The 21513-nt window shown below is 40.0% G+C and overlaps 1 protein-coding gene across 1 annotated transcript in view; it reads left to right on the top strand.

The window, feature by feature from the left end:
* The window catches only part of LOC134225301 (nuclear cap-binding protein subunit 1), a 110431-nt gene that overhangs the window by 84744 nt on the left and 4174 nt on the right, over nucleotides 1-21513 (top strand). Inside the window, exon 4 of the mRNA XM_062705257.1 lies at nucleotides 4866-5113. Coding sequence (XP_062561241.1) covers nucleotides 4866-5113 — 248 coding nt within the window. The remainder of the gene's footprint in view (nucleotides 1-4865; nucleotides 5114-21513) is intronic.

Below are 21513 nucleotides of genomic sequence, written 5' to 3'. Positions count from 1 at the left end.
TTCAAAAATTTACACGTCGGAATTTTTTTATTTACCTTTTATAATAAAAAAAAATATATTGGTCACCGAATATTTTTTCGGACTAGGACTAGTTTCTTTATTGAAGATCATGATTTTCATTGGGGTGCCGAACCAAATGCCTTAATGCCATAAATTAAGTGCCTCCGCTAATATGTGCACCTTGTGTTGTAAACAATCGGACACATCCTTTCGACTAATCAGTGGCATACCACCTCTGGCCAACAGAAGCGAAATCCAATGCAGACGAAATGCATTTCTCCTGCACGCAACTCATCAGCGAGCATAGGGCAGCTACAAAAAATGTTCACTTTCCATTAACGCAATCTTTCGCAGCAACTGATCCTTTCGTTCGTCCACATCCGTGCCAACGGTGCAGGTTTGGTGAAAAGTTTGAAATTTTACAGAAACGCTCAACAAAATTTTTAATCGCGAAAAAAAAAACAAATACCGCTGCTTTGAAAAAACTTCGCCAACTGTTGAACTCGAAATCAGTAGCATAGTGGGCAAAAGAATGTAGTAAACAGATTGCTGCCAAGGAAAGTGCATTACACGCGATGATCGATGATCGTGTGCCTATCGTGCTGGAGCTCGAGGTACATAAATCGATAACATGATGGATTTGCTGTTAACCGAAGTAAGCAAGGGAAGTTTAATGGAATTGTTGGTGGTCTCTCACTTTCCATTTTGTTGCTGAACCAAGCGAACCAAAAAAGTTTGGAAGGGTGAATGCATTGTTTCTTCGAATTTGGACGCAGGTGGAACTAATTCTCCGGAAGAATCTACATACATAGGCGGCGCGGCGTTTTCAAAGTTCCGTGTTATGTCAACCCAACACCAGTTTGTTTTCATAAGCAAGCACAATAGGTGACATCAGACAACCCCAGTCAATGCCTACGAGCTTGGAAGATCTGTTATTTGCAAAAGAAACGAACCGTTAAGGAAGTCGGGGTCGGATGCGATTATGATGCAATGTAGTTGGGTCTCTCTTAAGGCATTTTAAACAAATGTCATTGTGATTAATCATTGGCTGCGTAAAATACAGTTTTATTGCCCATAAAAGCATATTTGTTCCATATAGATAGCAATCGAAGCAAAGGTGGGACAGTTATGCTTCTATGCACAATTCAAAGATTTTACCTACAAGATTGAATGGTTTCAGGGTGTCACGTTCAAGGAATTTACTCTATTGAGCCGAGTGATGCTAGTTTGTTGTTATAAAAATGATGTAATTACCTAAAATATGTTCATTTGCATGTATAAATGGTTCTTAAATGAACGATCTTTTCATTCTGTTGAAGTGGATATTTTTTTTGTCCAACGACTCTGATTTGCCATTTCAAGTACTCTTACCCAAGACAGGCAAATAAGGTTTTAATCTCACTATTATTGACGACTTAAAGTATCTTCTGAATCAACTATCTGTTCTTAATTTTATTTTTGAATAGAAGGAAAACTATTTAGAAATATTGTCTAACGTAAGTCCGTATTTTGTTACTTGTATATTTTGTGTATATTTTTGTAGTGAATTTGGACATAAAATAATATTTTTATTAGGATTTTAAAAGATATTTCACACTTAACAAAACAGGTTCATTCATCAAATTTTCGCACCTGCAATCATGGAGGTTTTTGCTTCTTTCGCTATTTCACCTTGAAGTGAATGTCCATTTAACAACCAACAAATGCTTCTCTTAATGCATACCAAACCGAATCCATACATAACACAGACAATCGGACATAACACGTGGAACATTGGCCATTGAAATTAATCGCCGCGCAAACACTGTCGACATTTGTTATTCAAATCGATCTGACCAAGGCAGTGATAAGCATACGTCAAACTTTAACAAAATCAATTCACTTATCACGCGGTGTCACTTAGCCAACTAGTGATCATTTCTATCGGCCGTTAAATCAGTGAACGATTAAAAAATCGCGAACGTCTGTTTGTCTGAATATATAGTATCATAGGGCGGTCAACCAGTAGCAAAACTATTTTCCGTAAAAAATATATTCGAACAACAACGGCCTTGAATGGTGGACTTTATTGTGCGTGCAAGGTTGGCGGGAGGCGGCAACACGGAGGTTGAGGAAAACAGTTGCACATTCCATTCCATCGATTTAGCAAGCAGATTTATGCAGCGATGAAGGTGCAACAGTGAAAAGAAAAGCAAGTTGTTATGGCGGAAAATTATGTCCGTTCATATCGCACATCGCAAGTTGTTTTGTTTTTTTTTTATGTTTCGAAAGAGAATGAGCAGTCAGCGTATCTATCAGCTGAAATAATGCAACCGATAGAAGGAAGTCAGTTACACTTTATGACAAACCAGTTGACTTGAGTTAATACTAGGGGAAGTTTTCGGACGATGGTGGTTGCCCACACCACGTCAGCCTCTATGCAGGAATAACCGTTTGCATTCACTCTTTGGTCGTCACGAAGACAGCTTTAATTGGCGTGAAATTATACAATCATTGAAGTAATTAAAATTTCATAAAAATAAAAAAAAATATATACAAATGGAGCAGAGGATCGATGATGACAATGAGTTAAAAGCATTTGATTTCAACGCCGAAAAATCGATAAATCGAATGTTCTCAATTCAAACGACATTTGTCCAGCTGTTGGATTTAGAAACTGAATATTTCCCACGAATGATTGGTATTTTGCAGAGTCAAGATATTTTAAGGCTTTTCCCTTTCCTAGGGCTTATTATTAATGTCTGCTCATTCATTCTTCTTACATATTACCATTGTTAAAACACTCTATTTTGATTATAGCAGAAATCCTGTGACTTTTTTTATAAGGTCATTTAGTGGTGATTCAATTATTAAACCTTGAATCATCCTTCTCTACCAGCAATTGGAATGACATGCCGTGGAATATGTTCTGTTATCTTGTCTTTAAAACAATTTAAACTTGATCCATTATTAAGAGATGAGTAAAATCTTCAGAAAATTATCATGATTTTAACTTGTACCGAATCATAGACCCCAGCACCCCATGCCCACTTGAATGGCAAGGTCAAACGTCGTTCGCTGTCCGGAGTCCGCGATGACAACATGGCTTACCAATATGCACATTTTTGTTTTTCCTTCGTTAATGCTTGCTGCACATCACATGTCGGTCAAATGACTTCATCATCAAGTTAAATGTCCGAAGCTCCACACTGATTTCTGTTTTCCAGCGAGGTTTTCATTTAATTAATTATACAACGATGATGCTTGGCTACCAGGCGCAGTCATATTTTGGTTATATTTTATGCATAATTTAATCTGCTTGACGCTTTGGTAGTTGCAGGAAGCTACCGGCAAAAGAGCAAGTAGTACGCGCATGTTACGTAATTTTATGCCGCAAAAAAAAGGTACTTTAATTATGCGCTCGAGAAGTCAACTGTGAAAGAACGAAGAATTGAAGATGTGGGTTGTAATTGTTTTCAATTAAAAAGGGGTTTCCAATGCGACGCTCGTCTGTTAGACGAGTTGGAACCATGTTGTTTTTTTGCAAGTGTTGACCATTCTCACGATTATCGCCACATCATGTTTTAGATGGAATGAGCATTGAGAAGAATCTGAGCTGATTGGGTGGGTGTCGAAAGCTTCAGCGTGTCTGCAGAGGTAAAACGAAAGATTGGAATCGGGCTTGATGAGTCGGAGTTTTGCAACTTCAGTTTATCTGTTATTTAAGCAATTATTCAAACCAACAGACAATTTCATCGCTTAATCGTTACTTTTGCAAGGTTCGATACGCTATTAAAAAAATACAGCAGGAAAAAACTAAGAGTAATAATGCATACTCAAATAATTCTCTCTTGTTGAAAATTTATTCAGGGACAAAAGTATTAAAAACTTCCCTTAATGTTGCTAAGCACCGTTAAAATGGTTTTCTTTTTCAATGTCTTGAAAAAAATGCAGAACTGTCAACATTTTGAACTTCTTTCATCCCTTTTTCCGCATCCAAAAGTCATCTCTCATTTAAATGGCCATCTATGGATGCCCGTTGTTAAATTTTCTTGAGTATTATTTTTACCGAGTTGCTACTCAACGTTTTTGGTTTTCCAATGACCTATTGAAGGATGTGAGGTCGCAAAAAAAAGTTATGAATTTCCAAATTTCTAACTAGCCTATCCTCAGCATAGTCTGTGCTGTAGATGTGAATCTTACTGCTGAGCTACAGATCCAATATTCCATCGACTTGTTGTTGTGACCTTTTTGGTATTCATTTTTTAAATTTTCCAATAAATCACATGACATAGTGGCTTGTTGTAGAAAAATCATTCGAATGTAAGTTGCTCTGTCTATGAGGGATATTTTCCACTCCGTCGCCCCCGCTCTAGGTACCGCTTAGCTTCGTAGATATCTTGGTAAAGCGCCAACCATTTTCGCGGGTGTTGCTGCATTTCTCATCCTAAACCGAGTCCTAGGCATATGTACGTGCCACCTGTCTGAATGCGCGCGATTATGATTAGCAGGTGCATCTACTCGCCTCCACAGCAAACTGTTTATTTGATCTTGTAGTAAAAGTAGTTAGGTTTTCTCTCTCATGCTACGGTGTTGTCCGATGCCCTATCGCGTAATAGGTACCTATCGGCTCGTCAGCCACGAGAAAGATCCACCGCACCGCAAGGATTCGATGGACCATGCATGGTGGATAATATGCAACATGTTTTCACTTTTTGAAGCATAATCAACGTTCGCTGTTATGATTTGAATTTATGGCGATTGTACTTATCTAAAAGAAAAATGCTTTAGAGTTTTTAACTTATGTTCACATGTAGAAAGGCAAGCGGTGTTTTTGGTAAATAAACGTATTAATTTGATTTTTTCCACATTTTTATTTCTTTCAGCTGCACTGCCTGGTACTGCATCTGCCCACAAGTTGGTGGTGGCAATCCGACAGAAGTGCACTCCGGAGGATGTGCTCAACGAGCTGAAGGATTTGCCCAACCCGCGGGAGACTTCCGAGAACGACATGGTCGAGTCGACCTTCAATCCACTAAAGATTGATGTTTTCGTACAAACACTGTTGAATCTAGGATCGAAGAGTTTTTCTCATACGTTTGCAGCTATCTCGAAGTTCCATCTCGTGTTCAAGGTAAGTTTTTCCTCTGTTGAATATTAACTGCTTTTATTCATTATCATTACTCTACAAATTGACTATTTGCAACTCTCGTTGCTCGTTGTTCATAATCTTCTAATATCTATTTTTGCATGGATTATACATATGCCACTTATCGCATTATAAGGGTCTTTCCATGACTTATGGCAAAAATACCATTCAGCATTAACGTTACGTGTAGATTTATATCCACAAATCTATACCAACATTCGAAAAGGGCGTAACAGTTTTATATACTAATGGATCTTGACGAAGTGATTAAAAGTTTTTTTTTTGACACTTAACATCAGAGGGGTGCATTCCTGTCTAAGTATGACGATGCCCTCTGAGGAAGACACAATTCCCGTGTCGAAACGTTGGACAACGAATAAAATCGTTTCTATAAATAAATACTGCGTAACCGTGAAATGAAGTAGATGGTTTGTGTTGGGTCTTTCTACCTAAACAGTGAGTTTTTATTTCTGCAGCTCGGCAAGAATGGCATTTGTTAGCTGGGCTTCGGCACAGTTTTTGCTGGTTTTCGGCAACTTTGACATAAATCTTAGCAAAAATATATTTGCTAGGGCTCGGCTGTGCGAATCTCGGTAAAAGTTAACAAATTGCTAATATAGCGGTAAAAAAAATTAAGTGTTTACGTGATACGTATCTGTCAAAGGTACAATCAAGTGATGAAATTTAATGGAATTGTACGAATTCGTCTCAACTCAACTCACCTTATTAATTGTAACGTGTTTGAAGTTACAAACAATTGCTCTTGTCAGATTCTTAAAAAAACGTTGTTTTGTTCAATTTCTGTACGATTCGATATCATGACACTGTGATTATCAGCAAAACGCCCTACCAACTGCACCAGATACGCTTACCGTTGCAGTATGACGTTACGGTTGAACGGCATTCTACCGAGGCATCAATGCTTACTTTGTCTTAACATCTCAGCATGCCGTTGGACGCATAAATGTCACATGTTACATTTGAACATTTTTGAGGTTTTTATGTCTAACGTCATATTTTGATACGTATTTTTGAAATATTTTGTCAAAGCACAGAGGTTTCGAAAAAAAAATCCGAAGTCAATTTGTCACATTTGAACAAATGGACGCATGTTTGTCACACTGGGATAAATGGACGCATATTTGTCACACTAAAAAAAAGAGATATAACGATTACACAAAGAGACACATAACACAGCGTGAAAACCGTCCATAAAATATGCCATGCTTTTAGAGGCCATCTACAATCTACGTGGATAGCTTAAAATGGTGGCGGGTAGGTATGCACGGTCCTTTCCCAACTTTTAGAATTCATATGGACGGTTGTCCATAAAGGAGGAGTGGAGGTATTATATTGTCTAACATCGCTCCTCCTATAATGCGAACGGCCTCTTAGGAGAAAGCGATGTGAAACTGTGACATACTTAAAATATTGAAGGCCCGTAAAAACTGATAAAAAGGAACCCTTAAACAAACCCATTTTTTCCCTGAATAAAACTCATAATTATTTTGACATGTTATAGCGATAATATTTATTTATTTTATTTTTTTTCCTCTTCGGTAATAACAGGTAGAACCACTTTCAGGAGGGAAGTTTTCTTTTCTTCTTCAATTCCTTGAGGAGCATTTTGCCAACGTACGTTTGTCGCAATAGAGAACGAATCCTTCACAACCAACTTAAATTGCTTCTTGGAAAACAACTTGCAGTATTTAAGGTCTTCCCTGTTGATGTTATCTGCGTATCCAAGTTTAAGACGGCCTTTTTCATTCACCACTTTCCGCATGTAGTCCACGTACGGGCGGGACTTGCACTGGTTTATCGTGTACTGCGAAACGGTGAGCTTAGCTTTGAAGAAGTCAGTTGCTTGCATATCTAGTACGTCAACATTGTTCTTCGCATTGCCAACCACAGACTTGAAGTTTTCGAAACTGACGACACGTTCATGACGCATTTTTGATTCAACTGCCGCATGGAAAGAGTCAGCGGCCATGAACGTATGTCCTGATTCGAAGTACTTAAACAGTATGCGCTCGACCTGAATTTCATTACTGTTTATCAGTAGGATAATGTGTTGGAATAAATTCCAGTTCTTATTTTGCGAACTACAATTATCCAACCAAAAGATAATTGTCTTCATATCAGCGTTCTTCATAATAACTTTGAAAAAGCATCTGATGATTTCGGTGGCTGTGCGACCATTAATTGACTCGGACCAAATTCACGCAGACAATGAAAATGCTCATATGTAAGGCCCAACAGGCACGAAGCTCTAATTAAAGACCAGCAGCTTTTACGAGAAAATAATGCTCTTGAAGCAATCCAACCGTGGGAGCTGTATGACCTAGAAAATAAATTCAAAACTTATAAATGATTGAGTTAGGCATTTCCAAGATCTTACCTTTTGCAAATCCACAGAAAAAACTGCTACTCCTGGCAGCACTTTGTCACCATCATCTCGATAAGACATTCGCGATTCCTTTGCACGTTGGAGATGTAGTGCATGTCCAGAGCAGTCGGTGCAGCTACAATCCTTAATTTCGGAGTGTCCATTCACCTTGTTACGGAGCTCTGCAGCAGTACACGCCTCACACTCTTCGTGCCCGAGCTTCACAAACGAGATGTTGTTTTCTTTAACGACCTTACAGTACAACGAATAGCTTGCTTTGAAGTTTTGTTTGGCTTCATAGTCCTCGTGCAAGGACTTTTCGGTCAAATCCGATGGCAAATAAAGACGGTTGGGAGCATAAGCTCGTCGATAGTGGGAAATACTTGGGCCATATCCAAATAAATGCTCCCTTATGGCCTCGCGTGCTTTCTTATCTCTCTTGTATTTCCCACGTCGATCTACTGGAGGTCCGTCCCGAGCTGCCCGGATGCATCTGTAAATTACATTACTACTTTTCATATAAATAAATTATGTAGCAACAGGCAATGCTTTCAACAATTTACCCACAATTTTCGCGATAACCAATCGTGTTTAGAAAAAACTTTCTGCAAACAGTCACTGGGTCACCGTTCGAGCTTGGAAGAGTGCAATTTACCGCAAGTTGTTTCACCAAATCCGTGGACACTTTACGGCTCCGGCGTCGTCCGACAAGTTTTGGATGTGCATACCGCCGGATCAAATTTGCTTGACCAACATTATCCAGATCCCAATACGCTTTATGGAACTGTAGTCTGTCATCACGCGTAAGTTTATCGTTGCACTTTTTGAGGCATCCGCAATTGTCCAGACGGACCGTATGCGACATGTGCCGTTTTTTAGCTGAATCTTCACGTTTCATTTCTTTTTTGGTTTTTTTTCCGGATTTCCGCTTGGTTCGCACTTCGAAAAAACTGCCAGAGCTATCCGTATCACAGCTTTGAGCAGCAGCACTGCATTCCATTGGCTCCCAGTTCGCTTCCGTTTCTTCGTCGGAGTTTCTTCCTTGGAAACTTGTCCCGGGGAAGGAAACTACGCCACTGTCACTGAAAACCGATTGGTTGAGCTCTGGGACCGGTAATAGTACGTTTGCCGGCTCCGCAGACGGTAAACGCTCATTTGCCTCATTTTCTAAATCGAACCCGAGGAAGTCCTCTTCCGATTCTTCGCCACTAGATTGTCCGTATTGTTTCAAATATTCCATTTCCGGTTCCACTTCTGCCGTCAGCGAATAATCACATCCAAGAAATACAATCGTCGCTCGTAGTGTCAAAACAAATACTAACAACAACCACGTCTCAGTAAACGGTGTGACAAATATGCGTACATTTTTCGCTTGGCTAGTGAATTTCGCGGCATAAGTGTCACATTCGGGTTTTGATTGGTGAAAAGTGGAAAAAATAGTTATTTCTGGCAATGTTTGAGTAAGGCCCAATGAATATGAATATACTTTTATAGTTTATTGCGTTAAAGTCAATTAAAAAGCGAAATTGGGCGATAATAGCATAAATGCATTTTGAAACTTCAAATGCGTTTTTCTCATTTCCATCGTTTGTAACATGTGACATTTATGCGTCCGACGGCAGCTCAGGTCTCAACCAAAAATATTGGATGGCAATCATTGAAAAAGCAATGGTAACTTGTTCAATGGAAATACCTGCCAGCGTGCAAGTCTTTGTAATATGGCAATCAATTAAGCAAATCTAAATGTGAATCCACTTCTAAATTTTCTACAATTTTATTTGATACCCGATTAAGATTTCATACCGGGCTAATCTAGAATCAATATGGAGCTGCTACTTCCCGACAAATTAAATCCAAAAAATATCTGGATGTAAATTTCATAGGCCTTTTATTAACGAAAAATGATTATTATTGGGTATCTCGAAGGACGAAATCTGTTGAAACACATAAAAGATCTGTTCCGATTATAAAACAATGTTCTACAAAGTTGTCGAGTAGGGGTCCTAGTAGAAGCAAAACTTCTGTTAGGGTCCAGTCTTGACAATTTAAGTTACCAATTAGTTTCTGCTGGAAACCAAAAAAAAAAACAATTTGGATAAGACTTAAAATAGAAAATAATTAGAACATGTTCACCAAATTAATTTGTCTGTTTGCGTCTCGTCCCTCCCTCTACTCGTTATTTTTTCAAGCGCATTACACCCAAAAAACAAATCTGACAATTATTGTATAAAATCTGGGCATATATAATTCTGTAAGCTTTTTATACAAATATTGTATTAAAATCTTCCGAAATTGTATATGCCCAATTATTATGCAGTTTCTGTAAGGTTCTTTTGCAGAACTGTATTAAAATCTGCCATCCACTGGTTGGGTGCAGGGATCGAGTAAAGTTTGCCTGTTGGAATCAGTGGATTTTAACGGAAGAGGTCTGGTCATTGGGCTTAAATACTTGCCTGCTAGGGAGGGTTGGAAGCCCCCTTCACCGAACTCACATACCCCGAGCAGGAGCGACGACCTCGATAACAGAAATTGGTATGATTTAGCCTTGCATAAGAGGTAAAATACGAAAAAATAATACCAAAAACTTATATGCAGAATATTTGAGGCATACCATGCTTAGATATTTCAATACCAAACGAATAATAATTGGTTATGCATTTGGTATTGAAATTCAATTTAATAGCTGAGTTTGTTATGGCTTAAGTATTGTGCATATTAGTTTTTGGTATTATTCCTTTGGTATGTATTTTACCTCTTATGCAGGGCTAGTTCATAACAGAGTATGGTATCAATAACAGAATTAAGTACCGTGATGCGCCCTAATTTCGCGCGCGCCCTAGCTTCGCGCATTATAAAATCATTTATTTTTTTCAATTTTAAGGTACCAGTCAAAATTTAAAAATCTGGAGGATTACAAAATATCATTGTTGTTGAATGTTTTTCACGAAAAAATTCGAAAAACAAACTTGGTTTAGTACACCAAATAAAATTATTTCAATTTGATCCTCCCATCGACCGCCATATTTGCTTGTGGGTAGCACAGCGACGAAGAACATGACCCAAGTAAACAAATGATTTTACTGTGCAAAACTGGCTACTTTTTGGAAATATTTGTATCTATTATGCTCTATTGGATATGTTTATTCGTCATTACTATTGAAAAGAGTAAAATTTTATGTATTTTGTGTTTATTTAGACTTTCGCTTTGTGAGCGAAATTAGGTATATGAGTAATTATGGTGCCTAATTTCGTTTATTGTTGTGGCGTAGTTTCATTTGCAACATTCTAATAAAACAAAAGCAATATAATACACAGGACAGTTTTACACTGAATAGAACCCGAAAAGTTCATTCCCATACGCTTTTTATCTAATTTTCAGGCGGATAAACACCGACATCGACTAATGTTGACTTGAAAAATCTTATAGATCAGTGCCTGCAATAGCTACCAAATCCGATGTGTAAAATGATGCTAAAATGTGCGATGTGTAAAATGACGCTAAACTTAAGATAAAACTACAGCAGCTTTTTCGATAATGTATATAATATTGAAGATGTCTTGAATAAAACACACACGGAAGAAAAAAAGTACCCAAAATTGAGTATTTTTAAACTTACTTTTGGGTTATTTTTTCTCTTCTCTTTCATCCACTCTTTCTTTTGTTGTCAAAAACAAAAGAGCCAAGCAATCCAACGACGCCAGTTCAATACGGGAAGCCAATTTTGAGTTTTATTACCTGAGGTCGAAATTGAGTGAATTAAACTTACATTTGAGAAAATAAATTTTCCGTTGGGTACTTTAACATGGGAGTGAAGGCAAACTACTTCGACCTTACTTACTCAATTTTGGCTTCCCGTACGGATGTTCGAGGTTGGGTGACTTAAACTCACTATTGGGTAGTATATTTCTTCCGTGCATATTTGAAGATGTCCTATGTATAAGAGACAGCGGAATTTAAGACTTTCTTTCATGACGTCTCGAAAATTTAAACTTTTTTTATACACCAGCTAAACATTGCTCATACAATGCCTTTTTCTTAAAATATGGTTTATATTTCAGAAGCAAACGATATTTTAGGAATTATGACTTGTGTCAACTAAAATGCATGAAGTAAAATCTAAGCAAAGCTCCAGGGTCGAAATATTGGCACATACCATTTCGACTAAAGAATGGGTCACTGACGGCTGTCTGATACCGTATCTGCATATTTTGAACAATGGATGCATGCTTCTATTGGTTAATTGATTATATTTCATCAAACCAATAACGATATTCAATTCCAAACATGAGCGAAGATAGGAACACTTTTGCGCGAAATTAGGAACTATCCTATTTTCTTGCGCGAAATAAGGAGCATACAACGGTCTCGGAATCGTACTCAAATTTTTTTCAAATAGCAGCAAAATTTGCAAGTAACATTTTTTTGAGAACCTAGAATCCTTCTACTACGTGATGCAGTAGCAAATGTTTCCAAATGGCCACTATATGTTTTTAATGAACGTTTTAACTTTGTCAGATCTGAAGTGCACGAAATTAGGGTACTTCACGGTATTATTTTTTTTTGTAAAATTTTATTGACTGGCGTAATTGATTAAAATTTAGTTACAAAATATTAACAATTAACAGTTAAATGGAATTCTAATGAGGGTACATCAACTACAGTGTTAGCATCATTAACAAAGGAGATGTAATGAATGAAAAGCTTTAATATTTGTATTTTCTATTTTCCCTATTCTCTCCAGTGATGGTCGAAGTAATTCGTCGAAAGATATTCGTCTCCATCCGCCTAAGATGGCTGTGATCTTGCGTTGAAAGAAGCTCCATGCGGCTCTAACTCGTTGGCACTCGCTGTATTTGTGTTGCAACGTTTCAACAGGTTCATTACAGTGTGTACAATCCTCGCTGTCCACACGATTCATGGTGTATAGTAGTTTTCGATAGGAACCTTTCTCGTTTACTATCAGGAATAGGTTGGTTCGTTCTGCTGATGTGAAGACGCGCCAGTGGAGACTTGGCCAGATCCTACTCCAAATAGCTTCAGGGTGTCTCTGTTGTACTCTTGGTGTTTCGGTTTGCTCTATGTAGTAGCGATGTATCTGGTCTACTGAAGGATTTTGCAGCACATTTGGTGGTAATTGTTGGCGTTGGTGGCATAATAGTTTTAAGTCGGGTAGATCGGCAGGGATGATCATCGCTGGGTTATTGTTTTCAACATAGGATTTGTAGAAGGGCATATACGGGAGTTCCTGCAGGTGTCGATTCGTCATCAATGATTTGCACTTCATTGATGCCAGTTGAAGCTTCATTCCTCCATTTATTCGCTCTCGAGCGAGCTGTGTCAACGGCACACGCGTGGGGATCCCACCCCAAAGAAATCTACCTAGCGTCGATGTAACTTTTGCTGTGTGTATTGCGTAAGGTGGTAGGATAGAGGAAATGTACCATATTCTGGACATAATGAATGTGTTTGCGACGATCACTTTTTGATGCAAAGTCAAACTTCGCATTGAATGGCTTCTAATTTGATGGTTAAAGCCGTTCATCACTTCATCCCAGTTGAGTTTTACCATTAACCGTATTGAGTTGGCGAATGTTACACCAAGAACTTTAACAGTGTAGCTTGTTTGTAGCCATGGTACCGTAAGTGCATTCCCTTCAGTTTGGCCAATATCAATTGCTTTTGTTTTTAACCAGTTGAGTCTGGCGCCTGACACACGTTCGAAGCGGATGAACATTTCTCTTGATCTCTCGATTCTTTCTATAGATGAGCAAATGATCGTAATATCATCGGCATAGGCAACAACGATATCGTCCTCGCATACACGCTCTAGCTCTTTAACGAGTGGATGAAGATATATAACAAATAGATGCATACTTAATGGACAGCCTTGTCTAACCGATCGTTGTATTGCGAAGGGTTGTGATAGGTGTCCATTTACCAGCAATCGGGATGTAGCCTGGTTAGCAATGACAGCGAGGAGCTCCACGAAATCCCGATTAAAGCCGAGCGAGCACATGGTCCGATGTAGAAACGACCGTCGCACGCGATCGAAGGCAGAGTCGAGGTCAAATGATATCAATTTTGCTCTCTGTTTACGTTTGATAATTTGAGCCAATCGATCTTTCAGTGAGAGAGTTGCTTGGAAGATGTTACGTGGGGAATTAGCACATTTCTGACTGTTGGTGAGGATGTCATGAGTTCGCATAACATTCTCCAAACGGCTTTTTAGAATTCGCGAGAATAGTTTGTAATCAAAATTCAGCAGTGAGATGGGTCTGAAGGAGCGAATCGAATCATCTCCCCCTTTTTTCTTGACTAGTACGATTACTCCGTCCACAAATTTAGCTGGAAGATGACCAGATAGAGCTTCGTTTAGGACCATGTTTATTTCTCGGTGTATGACGTCGAAGGCTTTTAGGTAGAACTCTTTGGGGATGCCGTCCGGTCCAGGCGATTTTTTTGAGGCGCTAGTCTTGATAGCAGTGATGATTTCTGTTGTCTCTATCGGGTTCATGCAGGCTTCATTAGCGGCGTCGTTCATTGGGATTACTCTCTCGCTTTCGAAGTCGTTGTTTGGTATTCCTCCATCAGCTGTTCCCTCGGAGTATAGTTCTGTGTAGTATTGGAGGAGGTGCTGTTCGATGTCTGCTGATGAGCGTATTAGTTGATCATCTCTGTTGCGAAGCTGTGTGATTGTTGACCGTTTCCGTGTTCTTTCTCCCAGTTGAAAAGTTGAAATCTCCTCTCCACAGATGAAGCTTTCATTGATGCGTATAAACATACGCGAGAATTCACGTTGCAAGGTGAGCATTTGCGCCTTCAACGAGTTTATAGTAGAGTGCATCCGTGGTTCACCAAAGTAGTCGTCGTATGCTTGCCTTAGTTGAGTGTAGAGTTGTTGATGTTTGCGGTGGAATTCATTATATGCTATTCTTGATTTCCATCGGAAAAAAGATTTCAATTTTGGTTTGGCACAAGAAAGCCACCATGTCATCCAGGATGCATAATTTCGTCGATCACGGGTCCAGAATTGCCATCGGTATCGTAGTTCTTCGATGTTTTCCTGTGTTAGGAGATGAGGACGAAGAGTCCAGAAACCATGTCCGGGTGCTCTTCCCAGAGACGGGAGAGAGATGCTTAGTGTAACAGCCTTGTGGTCAGAGAATGAACACACATGGGTCACTGCTTCTCGAAGATGTTCACGGAGACCACCGCTCACATAGAAGCGGTCAAGTCGAGAGGAAGAGTTTGCTGTAATGTACGTGTGTCCACTGGATCGCGGACATAGTTTCACCCATACATCACAAAGTTGCAGTTGTTGTATTGTTGTCCTGAGAGCAGGACTGTCGTTACTACCCGTGGCGTCGCATTGCCGCAGAACGCAGTTAAAGTCCCCAGCGAGTATAGTGTTCGGAGTGTTGTGACGCAGGTAATACGATATTGTGTTATTGAAGAACCGTTCTCTTTCAGCCCTATGGGCAGTGCCGGAATGAGCATATATATTACATAGTGTGACGTTGTTTACTCGTACAGCAATTAGTCGACCATCTAAGCTTCTCTCGACGTGGGAAAATTGGATATATTCCTTAAGAGCTATTGCTGTGCCCCTTCGCATGTGGTCGACGTTGCAGATGGTGTTGTAACCGGGTAAAGAGAGTTGACCATTCTCTACTTCTTGTAGGAAAACTATATCTAATTCCATATTGCGGACGAATGTGTGGAGGGCATCTAGTTTAGTTGGACTGGAGATGTTGTTTATATTGATAGTGGCAATATTGTAGTTTGTGTTAGTCATTAGTGGTGTTTGCTGTCTCTCGAACCTTCTACGTCGTATGTGCGTGCTTTTTTGCCAGGTGGACGACCTCGAGACTTTGAGCTCGCAGTAGAATTCATCGAGTCGTCGGTTTCCTCTCCGTCTGATCGGTTGCTTCTGGCAACGTAATCGTCGCAATCGATTGTGCTTTGTTGGGACAGTGCTTTTGGTTTTTTGTGCTTTGGTGTAATCATTACTTTCGGATTTGGTGGTAATGCAAGAGTGTTTGAAGTGGTTGAACTCGAAGAGAAGGTTGAAGGACCTGGTGTGGCGGTGTTTATGGTGGCGAGGCAAGTGGCAGTGGCGGTGGCAGCGGTGGTGGCAGTGGCGGTGGCAGTGGTGATGGCAGTGGTAGTGGCAGAAGCAATCGTGGTGGCAGTGGAGGTTGTTGACTTTAACGAGGTTATTGGGACTGTACTTTGTGTTGTTAGTGTTGGTCTCGGTCGCACAATTGAACCGAGTTTTTGTTTCGCGATGTTCGCGTATGATTGCTTGCTTGCTTTGTCTGCTGACAGTTTTTGGAGCAAGAGCTTCTTATTTTGAACACAAGAAGCACCATTATGAACAAATTCGTCGCAGTGACGACAGGTTTGATGTTGACCAAAATATTGGACGTATGTGACCTCGCCATCTATGGTTACGTACGAAGGTATGTTCTCTTTAACTAACATTCGTACAACCCAAGAACCTGTTGGAATCCCACCAAATTTGTACTTGTTGTCCCACATTAGTTCCGATATTTTTAACACGTCACCATACGCACTAAGGAATTCTTCAATCTTTTGAACGGGCACGTCTTCAGATAGATCAAAGAGCTTCACTTCGACGGCTCCGTCTTCAAGACGAATGCGAAGCTTGTAGGGCTTGTCGTCAACCACGACTTCATGTTTATTGTCATGATCGATTACCACTTTCTGGGCAAGATCGAGACTACACACTTTCACGAAAGCACAACTCGAACTTCGGCTGCATTGTATGCGCAGGACATCTTCTTTCTTCAAACCAAGTTCACTAGCAATGAAATGGTGTAAATCTTCGTAAGAAGGTTTTTTCGGCACATTCGAATAATCGACACGGAATGTGTTTTCCCGCCGACTCATCGCGAGATTCGCGTGGCCTCTAGACGCGAGATGAGGCCCGAAAAGGAATGAAACGAGATAGCTTGCGATCGACTTCCGTAGCTTAAAAAAACGACTTGATAGCGCGGAGGTTGAGCGATGACTCGTATTATTGAGCCAATTTCTGCTGCTCGGGACAGGACCAGGATGACTGCATGACGCTGGCGGGAGTGGCTCGACTGTGACGAGAGGTTTGGGGGCTTCCATAGAGCATGCAGGCGTGCATCCTGGCGGCGTGTAACAACTTGGAGGCTTCCATGATGATGATGCTGATGATTTTATGTCGTTCGATACACTCAGTAAATGGTGTGCGGTTGAATAGGCATTCACATGTGATGGGTTGCTGTAATCGATGAATTTTATCGAAGGGAATTTGTTCCTATTTATATAAAACTTGCCTATTACAGAGTGTTGGAAGCCCTCCTCTCCGTTTTCAAACACAGGACCAGGATGACTGCAGAACGATGACAGGATGGGCTCGACCGCGTTGAGAGGATTGAGGGATTCCATGGAACTTTCAGGCATGCATCCTGGTTGCGGGAGTGACTCTAACGATCATTTGTTGGTTGACGATGATTGATTGAAGGTGTGTACTGCGTGCATAGTGCATTCCTGAGAACTTGAGGCGAGAATATTTGGCACCTGATAACTGGAACCAATAGATGTTAATAGAAGAAGGTCGTTCTTGTGGTACGAATACTTGCCTGAGAAGGCGGTTTGGAAGCCCCATTCTCCACAACCAACTACAGGACCAGGACGACTGTTGAGCGCTTGTCGGAAATGCGGGACTGTGATGGAGAAATAAGGGGCTTCCTGAAGGCTTATTGCGATGCGTCTTGGGTGGAAACAATTAAATTTAAGTCCATTACAGGAGTGATGGGAGATGCTGTGGTTTCGGGGCGCAGCAACGGTGTCGTTGCCCTGCTGGATTTTAGCAGTGGACGAAATTTTGGTGTTCCATAGTTTTGAAAATCGCGGAACAACACACCTTCGGGCCATGTTCCTGGATCAAGCGCATATACCAGTTGTGGCACTATTCTTAATTTTGCTTCCTATTATGGCAAATCCCATTGTTTTCTTATGGGATTGGCCATAATGGAACCACCAGGGCGAAAACTGGTGCAAAGGACGACAAAAATTAGGCAAAATCATTTTTTACAATTATGGTTTGTTTGATTTGGAGAAGTGAATAGTGAGAAGTGAAAAGTGTGAAACAAGAAGTGAGAGATGAGAAGTGATAGATTCTCTACTTCTTCTTCAATGGCTCTATATTCCAACTGGAACTGGTTGTGCTTTTCAACGTAGTATTCTATTAGCATTTCTTTAGTTATTAATTGAAAGCCCGACTAGAAGGTCATATCAAAATTATATCAACATATGTTATTATGTTACACACCAGATGCGGGGGATGCGTGTGAAAAAAATTCATGTGAAAATAATCCGTGTTATTTCGAGAAACCGTGTAAAAAAGCACTGCAAAAAATATCCGTGTAAAAAAAGTAATCGTGTCTTTGGTAATATGGAGGATGTGTTCCGTGTAAAAATAAATCCGTGCTATTTCGAGAAACCGTGCAAAAAAATCCGTGTTATTTTGAGAATCCGTGTAAAAAAACCCGTGTGAAAATAATCCGTGTAATAAAATAATCGGGTACTAGTTTACTAATGTACTAACTTTTCACAATTAAGGTGGTTATACAAAAAAGCCACAAATCGGCCATCTTGGAAACCACGTGCTTTTTTCTAGTGATTTTTCAAGAGCATGAATTGAGAGAACCACAACGCCCATGGGGATGAAACATCCGTAGATCGTTTGCTTACTCATGCTAAACAATCGACTTGAATTTCAGTATTGTACAAAAATTATTACGCTAGATTTGAACCTTTGATAATAGGAGTAGAAAACCGGGTGGTGAATTTGATATTCACCACATGGCTTGATTGTATAATCACCTTAAGGAGGCGAAAAAAATTGTTTTTTGTTTTTTTAGTTTTGAACTTTATGCACCACTGTTTTTATATTGATACGAAATATATAATTTATAGACCATACATTTTAAATGAAAATACGAGGATTTATCTCTACCGGCATAAATATTCTATATCCTATCAGGTCACAAATGCTTACAGATTCCGTCTAAGCTCCCTTGCAATATGTGGCCGACCCATTTGCATCCACGTTTTCAGCGTGTATTGTTATCGGTTTTATTATTTGATAGCTTTTATGTTGCTCGGCACACGATATCCAGCTGTAAGGCCTTCCATTTATAAATTTTAGACATCATCTGCGTTATATTTGCGGCAATGCTCCGACCCTATCTGAAAATCCCTTGCATCCCTGGGCGCCACCCAGATTTACGTGATTCAGACAACAGCAATTTCTTCTGTAGTCAGGGACACTTCCAACATGTTGACTTGCTCCAGAATGATTCGGAGCGGGGCAATATAATACGTACTAGTTGCTACAACCCTCCTTAGCCGTGCGGTAAGACGCGCGGCTATAAAGCAAGACCATGCTGAGGGTGGCTGGGTTCGATTCCCGGTGCCGGTCTAGGCAATTTTCGGATTGGAAATTGTCTCGACTTCCCTGGGCATAAAAGTATCATCGTGCTAGCCTCATGATATACGAATGCAAAAATGGTAACCTGGCTAAGAAACCTCGCAGTTAAAAACTGTGGAAGTGCTTAATGAACACTAAGCTGCGAGGCGGCTCTGTCCCAGTGTGGGGATGTAATGTCAAGAAGAAGAAGAAGAAGTTGCTACAACATTCGCACAGACAACATATGATCAGCTCTGAACACCTCCGCCGACAGTCGATCGACTTTGGGAGCCCCTTTAGATTTCACGCTTCGGTTGGCTGCTTTTTGAAGAACACTGGCTGAGACTTGATGAAACTGTTCGGAGTGCTCGGTTCAACATTTCAGCTGTCCAGGTCAGTGAGTAATTGAGGCAATAATCTCCGGTTGCTGCAGCCATCTTTTCTTCTTCGGTCAGGAAGTCCACCCATGCCCACCTGCCCGAGCAAAGCTTTAGAGCAAATCGATAACTCATTTTGTTGCTGTGAAATCATCTAATTTTGAAAACTCATCTTGATATCCTTTTGCTCGTTTTAACGGTTAAAAGATCATAATCTATAGCAGAACAGAAAAATCTTACTGTGACATCAAATCGAAAACTATTCCTGCTGTCAATGAAAGCTAATTTTGATGTTGATTTTCGTTAACAAAATAAGTAATCAGTTTGATATCATATCATACATTTAAAAAATCTACAGCAAAATAAAATTAAAAAGAGGTAATCAATTACGAAAATTAGAATTTGAAAATAAATCATGATTTCGATTTGATGTTTATTTGATTTGATTTTTATTTGATTTTCTCTATTTATTTTGCTCGGGTCTTTGTCTACAGCAGCGCCACTTACAGAGACACATACCGTTGACGGGACTCGTACTTTACTCCTGTGATTCTTCCCGTTCCTCAATCTTTGCTTCTCTACGCTCTACGCTCAATATTCCGTCACGTTACATCTGTAATCCATTCTTTTCGCTGAGTGCGCAGCACACCCTAGTTGTCGCCGGTTGCAATAAAAGCATTCTTCGCTACCCACTTCTCTTCTACGCTACCACCTTTCAGAATATCCACTACCGTCGTTCGGGGTGACATTGGGCCTAGGGGGTAAGATTGGGTCAAAAACGAAACATGTTTCAACTCCTAATATCTCAGAAACAGTTACAAATTTTGATGAAAGCTTCAAACGCTTCGAAATTATATTAAAATTCACGTCTAGGAAATCTCAAAACAAGTTCCAAGAACTAATTGTGCTCGTACGATAATGCTCGGAATTTGAATGTAAAACTATTGAGCGAATGAACCCGTATTAAAATAGTGTCAGTAATGCCCCACAAATCTATTGCATAACTAGTTTTTAGATCGATGGATACCTGGTTATCATGTTACGATAATCTGTTGTTGTTTTATCGAATTTTTTTTATCAATATTTATATAACGGTTCTGGTTTTTGGTAGCAACGAGCAATGCACGCAAAAAAAGAGTTCAGTGCGTGATCTCTCTTGTTTCGGACAGCAGAACGATCGCGCGGTCGGCCGAATTATTGTGTTCTGCATTGCGCGGCCGGTAATAAAATTAATCAGTTCAGTGCGTGATCTCTCTTGTTTCGAAGCGGGCTTGGTAGTCATATGGCTACTGCTTCTGCCTCACCCAATATTTTTTTTACACGGTTGGTGTTCTTTAATTTCCCGGTAAACCTGATTTTTCACAGCTTTTTAAATACCACCTGAATTTTCTTTGATTTTTTGTGATTTTTTTCACGGGGTTAACTCATAGTTTCATCAACGCCAAAGGTCGTAATCAACTAAAACCCACCCGTGTAAAAAAGAACCGGGTGTACGCAGAAGCTCGTGGGATCAATCCCAGGTCCTTTCCATTCTCCTACTTTGTATCTTTCTCTTTATTTCTCATGTTCTAGCAATCGCTAGAACTGGAAATGGACTTCCATACCATTTCCATTACTATTCCTATACCTTCAACTTGAGTATTCTAACAGTAATCTGCTAGAATTGGAAATGAACTATAGAGCTCGTTTCCTACATCCAATTAGAAATTCCATCAGTACCTTCTCCTATCTATCACATTGGCAGCTCGTTAACCAAGACGGACCTCTGCCTCTCCAACCTAACCCAGAAATTCCAACAAATTCCGCATGAACTCGTGGCAAGTGCAGAGGTATATTCGGCTTGCAGTGGGCGAGTGATTGCATCATCATGACGTGGCAGGCGCCAGTATGACCTAACAAATGAGATCACAAGTACTTGTACATTGAAGATGTGTGCTAGTCCCAAGCAAACATCTGTTGGTTCCCTGTGCAAGAACAGCTGATCTGGTCATAATGGAGTAGCAACTACGAGCAGTCAATCAAGCTCAAGCTCAAGCTCAAGCAACGAGCAATGCACGCAAAAAATGGGGTGAGATTGGGCCAAGCCTTCAGTTGATTTGCCTTGCATAGTTGGTAAGAGCCGTAATGTAGGCAATTATTTTGAATGAACGATTG

Source organism: Armigeres subalbatus, chromosome 3 (genome assembly GCF_024139115.2).
Source record: "Armigeres subalbatus isolate Guangzhou_Male chromosome 3, GZ_Asu_2, whole genome shotgun sequence".
In the NCBI taxonomy this organism is placed as follows: domain Eukaryota; kingdom Metazoa; phylum Arthropoda; class Insecta; order Diptera; family Culicidae; genus Armigeres; species Armigeres subalbatus.
Note: the sequence above shows the minus strand (reverse complement) of the source record. Positions and strands in the feature narration are given on the sequence as shown.